Source organism: Chiloscyllium plagiosum, chromosome 9 (genome assembly GCF_004010195.1).
Source record: "Chiloscyllium plagiosum isolate BGI_BamShark_2017 chromosome 9, ASM401019v2, whole genome shotgun sequence".
Classification (NCBI taxonomy): domain Eukaryota; kingdom Metazoa; phylum Chordata; class Chondrichthyes; order Orectolobiformes; family Hemiscylliidae; genus Chiloscyllium; species Chiloscyllium plagiosum.
The window spans coordinates 64,887,626-64,903,970 of NC_057718.1; the positions used below are offsets into that span (position 1 = coordinate 64,887,626).

A 16,345-nucleotide genomic window follows, 5' to 3' on the forward strand; every position below is an offset into this window, starting at 1 on the left:
TGCCAACCTCCAGTCTTCCAGCACCTCCCCTGTGACTATCGATGATACAAATATCTCAGCAAGAGGCCCAGCAATCACTTCTCTAGCTTCCCACAGAGTTCTCGGGTACACCTGATCAGGTCCTGGGGATTTATCCACCTTTCAAGACATCCACCCTTTCAAGAGAACCAGCACTGCCTCCTCTGTAATCTGGACATGTTGCAAGATGTCACCATCTATTTCCCTACAGTCTATATCTTCCATGTCCTTTTCCACAGTAAATACTGATGCAAAATATTCATTTAGTATCTCCCCCATTTTCTACTTCAGTTAGTCAAGTGAGAAAGTCTGGAATTGGGGGTCCATGACAGTAAGTCAGGGGCAGACTCCAATATCAGACAAGGGACTTGGACACAATCAATCAGTTACTTGGGACAGCCACAGTCCACAAAAGAGTGTGGAGTCAAATGTCAACTACCGATCAATAGTCTTTCCAGCTCTGTTTGGAATTTCTTTCCTCCTGGAATGAGAAAGAGACAGGTATTAAGGGCGATGAAGTGCATGGCACAGTTGTTATTGTTAGTGCAGGTGGGGAGGAGTCCTCACTGAGTCAGTAGGCAGTGCAGAGAGCATGCAGGATTAGTGGTGTGCAGAGTTTAGGGTAGGTGATGGTGAGTAAGGGAAGATGTTGCAGGATGTTGTGAGATTAGTATAACATGGGAAATTGGTACACTAGCAGAGATAAAGAGTATGTGAGTCATTAGAGAGAAGGTGGTGGCACTTGCACTGGCAGAACTGAGAATGTCCCTGACTGTGTCGGGCATTTTTTTCAGATGGCAAAGAGTGCTTTAACATGGGTAACCTCAGACCAAGCCAGCATGTTCACGGTCCAAAGTTGTGGCCTCTGTTGCTGCTTCTGGGGGAAGATGAAGTTTTACCTCTGTGTCAGCCTGTCCAGTAATATCTCCATGACCTTGTCCACAAAGCAAGGTGATGATTACCCTCCATTTGCTATGTCTGGGACAAAAGTCAGAAAACTTGCAGGACAGCTCCAGACTGGCTGTCTGGGTGCATAATGGGCTTTTAAAGAATGTACAGGTGCAAGGAATATGAGCGAATTCTGGGATATCCACCGAGTGACAAGTTTTTGTGGGAACAGTGAGTGGTATGATGGCGCTGGGATCAGGTATGGGTGATACCATATAGGCAGGGTAGGTAGTTAACGAGGTGAGTTTGGCAAGAATAGACGAGAAGCCTTGCTCGGCCTCACAGTGGATATCCCTCAGAAAAACTCAATGCAACTTGGACATAGTCACAAAACCATAATATCTAGCCCATTTTATATATATATATATTACTAAGCTTTGGAGAACATCACCAGTGTTCTCCAGTCTGAAAAATCTGTCCTTGAGCCAATTTTTATTCTGAGTTGAAACTGACATTCATATTCTAAAGTTAACTAGACTTTATGTGATACTTTGTCAAACATTTTTCTAGAATCCATATAGATAATAGCATTCTCTTCATCACTCTTCTGTGTTATTTTATCACAAAAATCCAATTAGATTTGTTAAACACAATCTAGCTGTTACAAATCCATGCTGGCTCTCGTTAATTAATTCAAATCAAGCTAAGTCTGTGCCCATGTATTTCCCCTGATTATTGTTTCTAAAAATACTTTCCCCACTATGCTAAACTGAGCAGCCTGTAATTGCTAGCAACGTTCTTATATTCTTTCTTAAATAAGGGTGTCACATTTGCCACTTTTAAATCCTCTGGCACCTCCTCATGGGAAGATTACAAAATTATGGCAAACATTAAAATTAATACAGAATAGAACCATAACCTGTGCAGTATTCAGCAACTTCAGCTAATTCATACATGGAATGAATCAAATTAGCTAAAGACTGGTATCTGTGATCCTGTGGAGCTCAGAGGGAGGCTGAGGAGGATCACCAACATGCCCCTTCTGGTTATAGTTGGTAATAAATGTTTTAGCCTTGTCTTTTGCACTGATGTGCTGGGCTCCCACATCATTGAGGCTGTAGGTACTTATGGAGTTCCTTTCTCCATTGAGCTGTTAATTGTTTATTATCATTAGTGACTGGATTGGACAGAATTGAGAAGCTCTGATATTATCTGTTGGTTTTGAAAGTCACTTAGCCCTACGTTACCTCCACTGCCAGGAATGCAAGTAGTCCTGTGTTGTGCTTTAACATATTGACATTTCACGTTTAGTCCGGCCTGATGTTGCTCCTGGATTGCTCTTCTACAGCACTCTTCATGGATCCAGGATTGATTCCCTTAGCTGATGGAAATGATAGTGTAGGACATGCTGGGTGATTAGGTTTCAGATATTAATTGAATACAATTCTGCTGCTGATTGTGTCCAGTGCCTCATGGATGCCAAATTTTGAGGTGCTCAATTTGTTCAAAATCTACCCATTTTGCATGTTGACAGTGCTAACCAACAGGATGGAGATGAAGACAGACTTAATCTCTGCAAGGATTGAGTGGTGCTCAGTTCTACCAATAACATTAAGTACAGATGAATCTGTGACCAGTGAGGATAAGATCGATTTTTTTCCCTCATCTGCTACAGGACCAATCTGCCAGATGTGGCCTTCAGGATTTGGCCAATTCAGTCAATGGTGGTGCTAACACACCACTCTTAGTCATGGACATCGAAGATGTTCCCCCAGCATATTCAGCGCCCTTTCCACCTTCAATGCTTTTGAGTCTTGGAGTGTTTATTATTTGTTCATGACACATGGACATCATATGCCAGCATTTATTACCGACCCCTAATTGCCTATAGGGCAATAAGACTCAACCTGGCTGTGGATATGGAGTCATATGTAAGCCAGTCCCTTCCCTAAATGGCATTAGTGAATGAGATGGGTTTTCATGTCAATAGTTACACAATTGCCAGTAGGCTAGCTTTTAATTTCAAATTTCTTTGAATTAAAATTTCACTATCTACCATCGTGGAATTTGAACTATGAAATGGCTAGTTTATTTAGCCAGTGCAGAAAGGATGGGCTGAGTAGCCTGTTTCACCTCCTGACTCCCCAAAACCTGTTTACCATCGATAAGGTATAAGTTAGGAGTGTGGTGGAATACTCTCCACTTGTCTGGATAAGTGCAGTTCCAACCACACTCAGCTCATCCAGCCTATTCCAGTGATGTTACAGCTATGTCACCATGCACTGTTGTTCAATATGAAAGAGTAATGATTCATCAACTGGGGGAGGGCGATTGATCAGATTGGTAATCAGGTTTTCTCCTTGCCCATGTTTGACATGATGCTAAGTGACTTCATGATGTTCAAAAGCAATGTTGAGGACTCCAGGGCAATTTCTTCCTGACTATTAATCACTGTGCCACCACTTCTGGTCGGCTTTGTTGTTGTTGCACTGAAAATACTAAAGGTGAACTGATAAGATTAGATTAGATTAGATTACTTACAGTGTGGAAACAGGCCCTTCGGCCCAACAAGTCCACACCGACCCGCCGAAGCGTAACCCACCCAGACCCATTCCCCTACATTTACCCCTTCACCTAACACTACGGGCAATTTAGAATGGCCAGTTCACCTAACCTGCACATTTTTGGATTGTGGGAGGAAACCGGAGTACCCGGAGGAAACCCACACAGACACGGGGAGAACGTGCAAACTCCACACAGTCAGTCGCCTGAGGCGGGAATTGAACCCGGGTCTCTGGCACTGTGAGGCAGCAGTGCTAACCACTGTGCCACCGTGCCGCCCACAAAGCCCCCACTGAAAATATTTCATATGTAAATAATCACTTAGAATACTAATAATGAGTACTAATACTTACATAGTACAAAAATTGAGCTTATAAAATATTACTGGAAGCACTGACAGTGTGCATTTAAAATAGTACTAGGATTATCATACAAAATTGAACTTGGCATGTATGCAAAATACACATGTTTTTCAAAATTTTGCAACTGAGTGCCAGCTAAGTTGTTACTTTTCTCATAATTATCTTTACACTTGATTTTTGAAGCAGATTTCATGGAAGTAATCTTAACTGTTGATGTTAAGTGACTGTTTCAACCCATCAGTTACCAATGGATTCAAATTGGTGGCTTTTCAGTTATTGAAACCATTCTAGGGAAACCTCAAAAAAACAGCAGGTAGAAAAGCCAATGCAACTTTGTGCTACTGACAAGGGAACTTTACATAAAAAAAAACTAAAAATCTGCAAATGCTGGAAATCAGAAACAAAAACAGAAATTGCTGGTAAAGCTATGCAGATCTGGCAGCACCTGTGGAGAGAAATCAGAATTAATGCTTTGGGTCCAGTGACCCTTGCTTAGAACTGATAGTAGCTAGGAAATTGTTGGGTTTTATGCAGAAGATTGGGTTGGGGGAAGGGCTAAAGAGTAAACGATAGGTGAAACTTTATGTCACTGATTGCAAAGAGGTTGATTAGCAGCAGAGACTCATGTTCGTTAACAAGAAGTCATACTAACAGTTTAAAAATTCAAACTACTGAATTTCAGAATTTAAATGCTGCACTTACATTCCAGTCTATAGTTCCAAAGAAACAGTGTCGTTTTATCTCCTCAACTCCGTCAGGTCCAGCACCTTTAAAACAAAATAAAAATACAAATAAAATTTTAAAAATTAAATCATTACTTCTGAAAAGTCACTGCTTTATAAAGATCAATGAATCTGATCTATAATTGTGCACAGTGCACCAAATGGAATGTGTACCCTCGGTTCTATTGATTATGCAATCATGAGATAAGTTGAGAGTGACTGCTTTTGACATCACAGTGACGTTTGACCAAGTGTAGCATCAAGGAGCCTGAGCTAAAATCTCTGTATTTTCTAAAAAGGAAGATGATTGTGGTTACTGCAGGTCAATCGTTTCCATTGGTAGGTATCACTGCAGAATTCCCTTCAGGTAATGGTCTAGGCCTAATCATTTTCAGTTGCTTCATCCACCTTCCCTTCAGCATGAAATCAAAATAAGCAGTTTGTTGATGATTGCACCATTATTTAATTTGTGACTCCTCAGATTCTGAAATAATCCATAACCAAATGCAACAAATCCTGGACAACTTTAAGGCTTGAGTTGATAGTTGGAACAGTTCATCCACTTCACCAACACCTTCCACCCCGACCTCAAATTCACCTGGACAGTCTCAGATTCCTCCCTCCCCTTCCTCGACCTTTCTATTTCTATCTCAGGCGACCGAATCAACACGGACATCTACTACAAACCGACCGACTCCCACAGCTACCTGGACTACACCTCCTCCCATCTCTTCCACTTCCCGCTCCTCCGCCCTTGAGCCCCGCCCCTCAAACCGCCACCAGGACAGAACCCCACTGGTCCTCACCTACCACCCCACCAATCTCCATGTATAGATCATCATCCGCCGTCATTTCCGCCACCTCCAAACTGACCCCACCACCAAGGATATATTTCCCTCCCCTCCCCCATCAGTCCTCCATAAAGACCACTCCCTCCGTGACTCCCTCGTCAGATCCACACCCCCCACCAACCCAACCTCCACTCCCGGCACCTTCCCCTGCAACCGCAGGAGGTGCAAGACTTGCGCCCACACCTCCCCCCTCACCTCCCTCCAAGGCCCCAAAGGAAACTTCCATACCCGCCACAGATTCACCTGCACCTCCACACACATCATCTACTGCATCCTCTGCACCCGATGTGGCCTCCTCTATATTGGGGAGACAGGCCGGCTACTTGCGGAGCGCTTCAGAGAACACCTCTGGGACACCCGGACCAACCAACCCAACCACAACCAACTCAACATTTCAATTCCCCCTCCCACTCCACTGAGGATATGCAGGTCTTTGGACTCCTCCATCGCCAGACCACAACAACACGATGGTTGGAGGAAGAGCGCCTCATCTTCCGCCTAGGAATCCTCCAACCACAAGGGATGAACTCGGGTTTCACCAGTTTCCTCATTTCCCCTCCCCCCCCCTTGTCTCCGTCAAATCCATCGAATTCAGCACCGCCTTCCTAACCTGCAATCTTCTTCCCGACCTCTCCGCCCCCGCCCCAGTCTGACCTATCACCCTCACCTTGACCTCTTTCCACCTATCGCATTTCCGACGCCCCTCCCCCAAGTCCCTCCTCCCTAACTTTTATCTTAGCCTGCTGGACAAACTTTCCTCATTCCTGAAGAAGGGCTTATGCCCGAAACGTCGATTCTCCTGTTCCCTGGATGCTGCCTGACCTGCTGCACTTTTCCAGCAACACATTTTCAGCTCTGATCTCCAGCGTCTGCAGACCTCACTTTCTCCTCAACTAACATTTGTGCCTCACGAAGGCAAAAAACGACCTTCTCCAACAAAAGAGAATCTAACCATCTTATCTTGATATTTAATGACATTACCATCATTGAATTCCCCACTAATAATATGCTGAATGTTTCCTTTGATACAAAACTGAACTGTATCAGTCATATAAATACTTTGGCTAGCACAGCAGATCAGAGGCAGGGATTTGCAGAACCACAAAAATTGGCTGGGTAGCTGACGGTGGAGAGAATGGCTGTCGACAGCAGGGCAATATCAATGTTTTGGTTGAGTTTGCAGCAAAGTGGCAAATAGAATTCAATCTAGAGAAGTGTGAGGTTATACATTTGGGGAGGTCTAGAAAAATAAAGGAATATTCAATAAATGGGAGAGTTTTGAGAATGGTAGAGGAAGCGAGTAACCTTGGAGTACATGGCTTCAGGTTCCTAAGAACAGGTAGATAAGGTGGTAAAGAAGGTATATGGGATATTTTCTTTCTTTGGTAACATATTGAACATAAGAGTTAGAATGCAATGGCGAAACTATATAAAATATTGTTTTGGCCACAGCTGCTGGAAACTGAGAATAGAATGAGCGGCTAGTTTATTCAGCAAGTACAGACATGATGGGCTGAATGGCCTCTTTCACCTCCTGATTCCTCAAAACCTTTTCACCATCTACGAGGTAAAAATGAGGGGTGTGATGCCATGCTCTCCACTTGCCTTGATAGTGCAGCTCCAACCATGCTCAGCTCATCTAACCCAATTGATTGGTACTCATTCACCATCTTAAAAATTCATTCTCTTCATAGCTGATACACAGTGGCAGCAGTATGAACCATCTCCAAGAGGTACTGCATCAACTCTCAAAGGCTCCTTCATCAGTTTCCTAAACACACAATCTTTAGAAGTGTGAGTGATACAGAAACAATGAGAACACTATGACCTGCAAGTTCTCCAAAGGCATTATCCTGACTTGAAAAATATTAACATTCCTTCACTACTGCTTGGTTGAAATCCTGGGCCTCCCTTCCTGACAGTACTCTGGCTGCATGTACACTTCATGGGACTGCATTGGTTCAAGAAGGTGACTCACCGTCATCTTCTCCAGTCAATGTAGCATCAACCAACAAATGTTGACCCAGCCAGTGATGCTCACAACCTGTGAATGAATAAATGAAAAAAATGATTTGACCCAGATCTTCCAGTGGGAAGATGTCATTGTGGACCAAGTATAGAAAACGCAATGTAGTTGGCTCCTTCAGAATTGCTTGGAAAATTGAAATTCTGATGTAACTCAGCATCTAAAATGGTCTGAAAAAGTTGAGTGTCTGACTGACTTAGCTTAATTATCATCCAAAAAGTTAGAGAAATCAAACCTGCTTTAAACTGAGTAACAATGGGTCCAATCTTATGATATTTTAGCTCATTCTGAGTTGTGGTTTGGAGGTATTTCTACCGCAAGGTCTAGTGAATTTTCTGAATGATTTTTACTGAATTCACCTCCCCTCCCACTATGATGTCCATCCAGAAGAACTGGCCTCTCAGTAGACTTTATTTGAAAGACTGACATCCTTTGGCATCCATCTTTAAAAGGCCATTGTGCACTGGCGGACAAGCACTGGCATTGCAAAGTTGCCCAGCTCATTGACAGACAGATTCTGATGATGTCTGAGAATAGGAAGATGGCACTGTAATTCTTCAACAAGGGCCTGGAAGTCCTTATGGAAGTTGTGGCAAAGTAGGTTATACCACCAGACAGTGCCAGCTTGGTTCAAGGTTGGCACCAAGTCAGTACTTGTAGCAGTGATGCAAGAAGGTGAAATATCATTCTTCACTGCGCCAGTGTATGTGGCATATTCTTACTTCTGCTACCTTACTCTCACCCCTAAATCTCTGCTACCGCATCCACCTCCTCCCAAGCCTCATTCCATGGTACTCTCACTACTGCCTGTAATATTTTCACTCGTTCTCAATACCACAACCTCCCACACCACCACCTTTGCATGCCTTTGCCTGCCTTCTCACTATGTTGGAACACCGCACCAACTTTCTTCCAGCTTCATCCGCAGGATGCATCCAATGTTTTCTCACTCAATCCCACCCTTTCTCTCATTGGAGAAGAGAATAGCCCATAACAGAGCAGTAGGATGGGGCTGGTGCCGGATATTAGGCTCCTCACAATGCACCATGGATACATGTTTGTGGTGAGGGCCTCCAGTTTCATAGAATCCCTACCATGTGGGAACAGGCCCTTCGGTCCAACAAGTCCGCATCAACCCTCTGAAGAGTAACCCACCCAGACCCATTCCCCTAGCCTATTATTCTACATTTAATCCTGACTAATGCACCTAAGCTACACATCCCTGAACGCTATGGGTAATTTAGCATGGCCAATTCACCTAACCTGCACATTTTTGGATTGTGGGAGGAAACCAGAGCACCCAGAGGGAACCCATGCAGACACGGGGAGAATGTGCAAACTCGACCAGACAGTTGCCCGAAGTTGGAATCGAACCCAGGTACCTGGCACTGAGCCACCATGCCACCCTATTCATCTGGCAGCAAAGGAACAAGGCATGTATAGAGCTATAGAAGCTGCTGACACTTTTAGCACTCATTGAACATAGATTAGAACAGCCCAGGAACAGGCTTTCTGGCCCACCATGTCTTTACTGACCATGATATAATTCCAAATTAATCTCATTTTCCTGCACATGGTCCATATCCCTCTATTTCCTGCCTGTTTATGTGTCTGTATAAATGCCTCTTAAATGTTCCTATCATATCTGCTTCTACCACCTCCCCTGGCAACACTTCCAGGAACCTACGTTCCTCTGAGTTAAAAAAAACTTTCCTCGCACATCTCCTTTAAACTTTTCCCCTCTACCTTAAATCTAATTCCCCTCTAGTATTTGACATTTCCATCCTTGGAAAAAGACTCCAACTATCTGCCCTATTCATGTCTCTTATAACTTTATATGTATCAATCAGTTTGTCCCTTGCCATCTGATACTCTAGTGAAAACAACCCAAGTTTACCAACTTCTCTTTTTTCGCTAATAACTTCAATTCAGGCAATATTCTGGGAAACATCTTTTAATCCCTGTGCCTCCACATCCTTCTTATAGTTTGCTGACCAGAACTGCACACAACACTCCAAATGTGGCCTAATAAAAAGCTTTATACTTGGTAATTTTTATACTTAATATCCCAACTGATCTATGCAAGCATGCTGTATGCTTTCTTTGCAAACTTAACCACTTGTGTTGCCACTCTCAGGGAGCAATGGGCTTGCACCCAAGATCCCTATGTAAATCAATGCTCCTAATGCCCATTTGTTTAGTGAAACAAAATAAATGAAAGAACTGCAGATGCTGGAAAGCAGAAACAAAAACAAAAACAGAAATTGCTAGAAAAAACAGGTCTTGCAACATCTCTTGCTGAGTTTTTCCAGCAGTTTGTAGATAAGACAAAAATTGATGGAGTTGTGGATAGTGAGGAAGTTATCATAGGATATAGCAGGATATAGACTAGTTGGAAAGTAGGGCAGATAAAAGACAGATGGAGTTTAATTGGGACAAGTGTGAGATGGTGCATCTTGGGAGGTGAAATACAAGAGGAAAGTATGCACTAAATTAGATTAGATTAGATTACTTACAGTGTGGAAACAGGCCCTTCGGCCCAACAAGTCCACACCGACCCGCCGAAGCGCAACCCACCCATACCCCTACATTTACCCCTTTTAGCCTAACACTACGGGCAATTTAGCATGGCCAATTCACCTAACCCGCACATCTTTGTGACTGTGGGAGGAAACCGGAGCACCCGGAGGAAACCCACGCAGACACGGGAAGAATGTGCAAACTCCACACAGTCAGTCGCCTGAGTCGGGAATTGAACCCGGGTCTCTGGCGCTGTGAAGGCAGCAGTGCTAACCACTGTGCCACCGTGCCGCCTACAGAATGGCAGAAATGAAAACAAAAACAATAATTGCTGGAAAAACTCAGCAGGAGATGTTGCAAGACCTGTTTTTCTAGTAACTATTGTTCGAGTGCCTCCTTCTTGATGTTAAAAATTATCATTTAAGTATGGATTAGTAAAAGTGAAAACATGGCCTGATAATTTTAACAAAAAAGTTGAGGACATTCCAAGTAGTTAAGCCTGTGTGTTGCTAATAAATAGCGCCCAGCCAATGAAGAATGCAAGGCAAAGGAAATTCTGTGCTGTAAGCTGTTAATATAAAGGTTGGCCTTTGAATGAAGAATTGCAGAAATGAATCATGTAGCTGAATTAAACAATTAGTTGTGTTTATCATATTGGAAAACTTTCCTTTATAATTCAAGAACTAGATGAAGTCATTTGCAAAAATGTTTTGAATGATGTGATAGATCATTGACCAAGATATATTTTGCAAAATGATCTTTATGCCAGTTTGCAACTTGCTTATAAGTATGTCGGCGCAACATCATGGGGCGAATGGCCTGTACTGTGCTGGAATGTTCTATGTTCTATGGTTTTCATTCCTGCCACTTAGTGCGCATTTTCCTCTTGTATTTGACCTCCCAAGATGCACCATGTCATACTTGTCCCAATTAAACTCCATCTGTCTTTTATCTGCCCAACTTTCCAACTGGTCTATATCCTGCTATCTTCTATGATAATCTTCGTCACTATCCACAATTCCACCAATTATTGTACAAAGGTACAAATCAGATCACTTGCATTTTCATCCAAATCACTTACATAATTATAAACAACAAGGGTCCCAGCTCTGTTCTTTACCAAACGCCACACGTCACAGGCCTCCAGTCAGACAAACACCCCTCCATAGCTATCCTCTGTCTTCTATGGCCAAGGTAATTTTGTATCCAATTTTCTAACTCAGTATGGATCTCATGAGGCTTAATCTTCTAGATCAGCCTACCATGAGGAACCTTGCCAAATACTTTAGTAAAGTACATATAGACATCATCCACTGACCTATCCTCGTCAATCACCTTTGTCATTTCTTCAAAAAACTCAATCAGGTTTGTGAGACAAGACCTCCTACGCATAAAGCCATGTTGATTATCCATTCTTCTCCAAATGAAAGTAAGTCCTGTCTTGAAAAATAATGTCTAATAATTTTCATACCACTGGCGTCAAGGCTGACCAGCCGATAATTTCATGGAATATTCTTACTCCCCTCTTAAACAGAGGAACAACATTGACTACTCGCCAGTCCTCTGGGACTTTGCCTTTGGCTAAAGAGGATACAAATATCTCTGTCAAGGCCCCAGCAATCTTCTCCCTTACCTCCTTCAGTGTCCTGAGATAGATCCCATCAGGCCCTGGGGCTTATCTACCTTAATATTTTTAAAGACACCCAATACCTCCTTTTTCTTAATATCGACATACCCTTCCCTAGTCTCACCTTCATTCATGTCCTTTGTCTTGGTGATTATTGATGCAAAGTTCTTATTAAGGACCTCACCAATTTCTTCTGGCTCCACACATAAATTCCTCTCTTTGTCCTCAAGTGGATCTACTCTTTCCCTAGCAATGCCCGATCTTAATATATGTATAAAATGCATTGGGATTCTCCATGTGGTGAGGGGTTTCAGATCCATGGAGCTTCAGAGTGTGTTAGGTTTGGGTGTTAAGGTGATGAATTAAAGTGAGGTTTAGTGCTGAAACTGTGGTGCTGTTTATGGGCCAGATAGGGATCTGAATGATGTGGGCTATGGCGGTGAAGATAGATTGCAGGCTATATTGGGCACTCAGGGACTGCACTCAGCCCACAGACTGGACTCAGGGATTGTTGTTTTCTCTCTTAGTGCTTGCTCACTTCACAACTACCTGCATGCTCAAAGCATTCTTGCTCTGCCAATTAGCAGCCTGCCTTACTGCACCACAGTTCTCAGTCAAGTGGGGGAGATTCAGCTTGTTGTCAAGAACCATGTAACATTAACCTCACACCAACTTAGTCCCAAGTACATTGCAAGTACATCAAGCAGACACTCATGTCTCAAAATCTTAGGGACTGGTCCTCACTGAAATCAAAGGTGGAAGCCATCAGTCCAAGGGTCCAGGTTCAGCAAGTCAAGGGCAGGCAGTGCATGTGAGTCCAAGGGATTAGCCACAGTCAAGTGTCTAGTCAGGCTGAGCTCAGTGAGGGGATCCATGTCTCTGCAGTCCAGATAGTTGGTCGCAGTCAATTTTGTGGCTACGTTGCAGCAGGTCTGGCAGGTAGCACTCATCAACTCACAGAAATGCACACCCTCCAGTCGGGGTCAGGGCTCTTCTTGTCTGGGGCTATTTGGTTGGTTCACTCAAGTGAGACAGGCAACATTAGCCACTGAAATAGGAAGGAGACTTAGAAATCTATTCTCCAGGACTGGGGACTGTAGGTCTGGGCAAAGGGGTTGACAATTGTGAAGAGGGACAACCAAGTGAAATACAGTGATGCATGAATAGGAAGAGGGTCATGTAAGAATGGAGTTTGTCCACAGTCAGGTGAACCCTGGCTGTATGGTCATATGCCATGGTCACCTCATGAGCCAGGAGACTGAATGGGGAAGGTGGCAAGTGGAAAGTCATGTAGATGGGTTCGGTGGCATCTCAGAAGGTGTGAAGCCTCTGAAGTTAATGAGAAGGGCTACAAGGCAGGGCATTGGATGTTCAGAAGTTCACCAACATGTAAAGGCAGAGGATCAAAGCCACAGGCTAAGGAGCACTCACTCTCAGCTTCCACCATGCTGGAAATTGGAAGTGTGCTATGGGGAAGAAATTGGCTCTGGCCACTTTTGAAGCAGTGGGGTCAGTGATTTGACCTTTGTAAGAGGGGGCTGCAGGATTCAATGATGTGGGGTCCTTTACAGGGTAACGTTACACACACACTCATACACTGCACAGGACACAAACCTACAGGGGTCCTAATCCCTTGCCAACCTAATGTATTCCTCCCTTCTTCGTGTTTTATCTCCCTGCCTCAGACATCACTGACAAACTCATTCACACCAACACTTTTCAACATACAGAGGCTGGGAAAGAATGTACACAGCACAGCCTGGTCCGACTGTAGAGCTGGGTGCAGGTCCCTGTTCATAACGATTCTCTGCAGCCTGTAGCCTGCAATGCTATCTACACAGCCATAGAACACATCACTCAGATCTCTGTAAGACCCATTAAACTGATCTCACCAGTAAACCCTGCTTTAATACATCACGCCAACACCTGCACCTAACCCTTCTAATTCTCCATGGATCTGAAACCCCTAACTAATCACCATCCCTAATCCCCAAGACTCCCTCCTTCCAGCTGGATGAACCCCCATTGCCTCCAACTCCCACCAGCAATTAGCATTTCTAGTGACCTACCCTAATCACTTACCCATGTACCTGGCACCATACCCTTTCACCTGCCAACTGTTTCAATCCCTCACCCACCTTTAATGTTACCCTATCACTCTCTTGGCAACAATTCCTTTACCCACCTAGCACTGCAACCCCTCTCCCACTCACCATCCTAAGCTGTCACCTGACAGCCTTACCCACTTGCTATTCTAGCCCCTCACCCACTTGTCAACCTAGTTCCTCACCCACTTGGTATCCTATCCCACTCACCTACCACCCTACTCCCCACCCACATGTGACCTCAACTCCTTCACCCACCCGCCAGATGTTGCCAGCAGTTTAAACATCAAATAGCTTTACTGGAGAAAGCTTCAGATTCAGAACTTCTCGAAAGGTAACTGTGCTTTCATTTGAATGGAGTCAGAAATTAGGGATTCCAATCCTGATTGGAAGATCTGAGCCAATATGGCAAAGCTTTCATCATGCACTCAACTATTTTTCTTTTTGCTGTGAGATGTCAAAACCAGTCTGGTCTTTTGACGTTATTGATGGAGAATTATAAAGCTATGATATACTCACGAACTCCAATAAACTGATAAATTCAAATGATACAATCTATAGTAAAGTAGTCACATTAAAGTGAACTAAAAACAACAATCAAAACTGGGAGTTTGGCATTCCAATTGATCATTGACTTCTGAACATTGAGAGTTTTTTCTGCATCTTTAAAAGGACAAATCAGTGTTTTTGTTTTAAATTTAAATTTAAAAACTTAAAATTCATTTGGCTATAATATTGCATTAATTTTGTCAAAAAGCAGAAGTCTATCATGATGGCTACTTTGCTTTCTTTGCAGAATGTTGAACCAATGTCCCTTGTAATATTACAGAAAACGTGTATGAAGAGCGAAACAAGCAAACTGGACTTCAAAACATGCTCCTCTTACAATAAAGGAATTAACTTTCAGGAAAGTCAGAAATAGATTGCTTTTTTTTCTTCCAATTTCAGCAGGAAAAAAACTTCTGAAATTAGGAAAGTTGGAAATCACAAGTATCTTGAAATACATTCTTCTCAGAGACTGCCTGATGTAACAGTTGATCTTTGCATTATTACCTGTGAACAAATGAATTGAGTTTCCCAAGAAAAAGCATATAAATTAAAATTGCATAAAAATGATTATTTAATTTAGTGATCACACTTATCCAATTTCCAGTTCATCCAACGTTCCTCAAAATTGTAAAACATAACTACCTAATCTGTTGCAAGGATTCCGCTTGAAGAGTGCTCGCAAAAGGCTTTGGGCTTCTGGGCTTAAGAACTGCGGCATTCCCAGCTTAGCTCTAGAAGACATACAGACAGCAAATATCAGTGAATAAACAGACAAAAGTTATTTAAAAGTATTTTGAAACAATTTGTTCTCTTGTCCCACAGATTCTGCTAACCCTGACTTTCACCTCTCCTTAAAAGAGTGTCTTGTGCCCAGCTGAAAGCTGATATCTATTAACTAGCTGCAGGATTGAACTTAATGCTACCAGGCACCCAGAGTAGGCAGCCCTGTCCTTTTCTTTGACTTACATCTATACATGGATTTCCCAGCAGGGATCATTGGATAGTGATCAGGAATGGAAACTCTGCTTGATATTTCTTTTTTCTCTGGTCTAACAATGTTAAAATGATTCGGAGATGCCGGTGTTGGACTGGGGTGTACAAAGTTAAAAATCACACAACACCAGGTTATAGTCCAACAGGTTTAATTGGAAGCACTAGCTTTCGGAGCGACGCTCCTTCATCAGGTGATTGTCACCTGATGAAGGAGCGTCGCTCCGAAAGCTAGTGTGCTTCCAATTAAACCTGTTGGACTATAACCTGGCGTTGTGTGATTTTTAACAATGTTAAAATGAATTGCCAAAGCCCCACTGCACCCTAATTAAAATCATCTACTTCAAAACAGGCAAAATATGAAATTTAGGACCTTCCTAATTTGCATGGTTTCACACTATAGCAATGCAGTTCAGGAATAGCAAAGGGTAGAAAATTGATGGGAATAGTTTTACAGCTCATTCACCCCTAACAATAGCTAGTGTTGGAAAGAGAACATATAAAAACATTGGAGTACCATGCAACAAGACACAATATGGAAAAAGCTTTAATCTTCATGTAGATTGGGTAAACTAAATTGGCAACTGTAGTTAGAGGACATGTTCATGAGCGAATCAATGAGACAATAGGTTTTTTGAAATTTAGCACTGTGCAATGAGACAGTGTTAATTAACACATTCATAGCAAAGGATCCATTGCGGCATAGTGATTGTACTGATTTACATCCAGCTGAATAGTGACAAATGTTTTGACTTGGAGATTTTTTAGTTCTATTGGAGAGAGTTTAAGCATTGAGAACCTGAATGTAGTTTCTGAAGGGAGAGGAGTAAAACTGGGCCTGGAAGGCAGAAATTTGCAGATCGTTGTGAAAGCAAAGACTTTGCTGAACAAAGAGACCTTGGAGTGCAGGTACATAGCTCCATGAAAGTGAAGTCGCAGGTAGGTAGGATAGTGAAGAAGGCGTTTGGTATGCTTTCCTTTATTGGTCAGAGTATTGAGTACAGGAGTTGGGAGGTCATGTTGTGGCTGTACAAGACATTGGTTAGGCCACTGTTGGAATATTGCGTGCAATTCTGGTCTCCTTCCTATCGGAAAGATGTTGTGAAACTTGAAAGAGTTCAGAAA

General features: G+C 42.9%; 1 protein-coding gene across 9 annotated transcripts in view; it reads right to left on the bottom strand.

Annotated features, from left to right (window-relative positions):
• The window catches only part of rps6ka2 (ribosomal protein S6 kinase, polypeptide 2), a 426,863-nt gene that overhangs the window by 74,253 nt on the left and 336,265 nt on the right, over positions 1-16,345 (bottom strand). For all 9 annotated transcript variants that reach the window (XM_043696117.1, XM_043696115.1, XM_043696114.1 and 6 more), the window contains 2 exons: positions 14,873-14,961; positions 4,533-4,597 (listed from right to left, as the gene is read on the bottom strand). In XM_043696117.1, the coding sequence (XP_043552052.1) occupies positions 4,533-4,597; positions 14,873-14,961 (154 nt within the window). The remainder of the gene's footprint in view (positions 1-4,532; positions 4,598-14,872; positions 14,962-16,345) is intronic.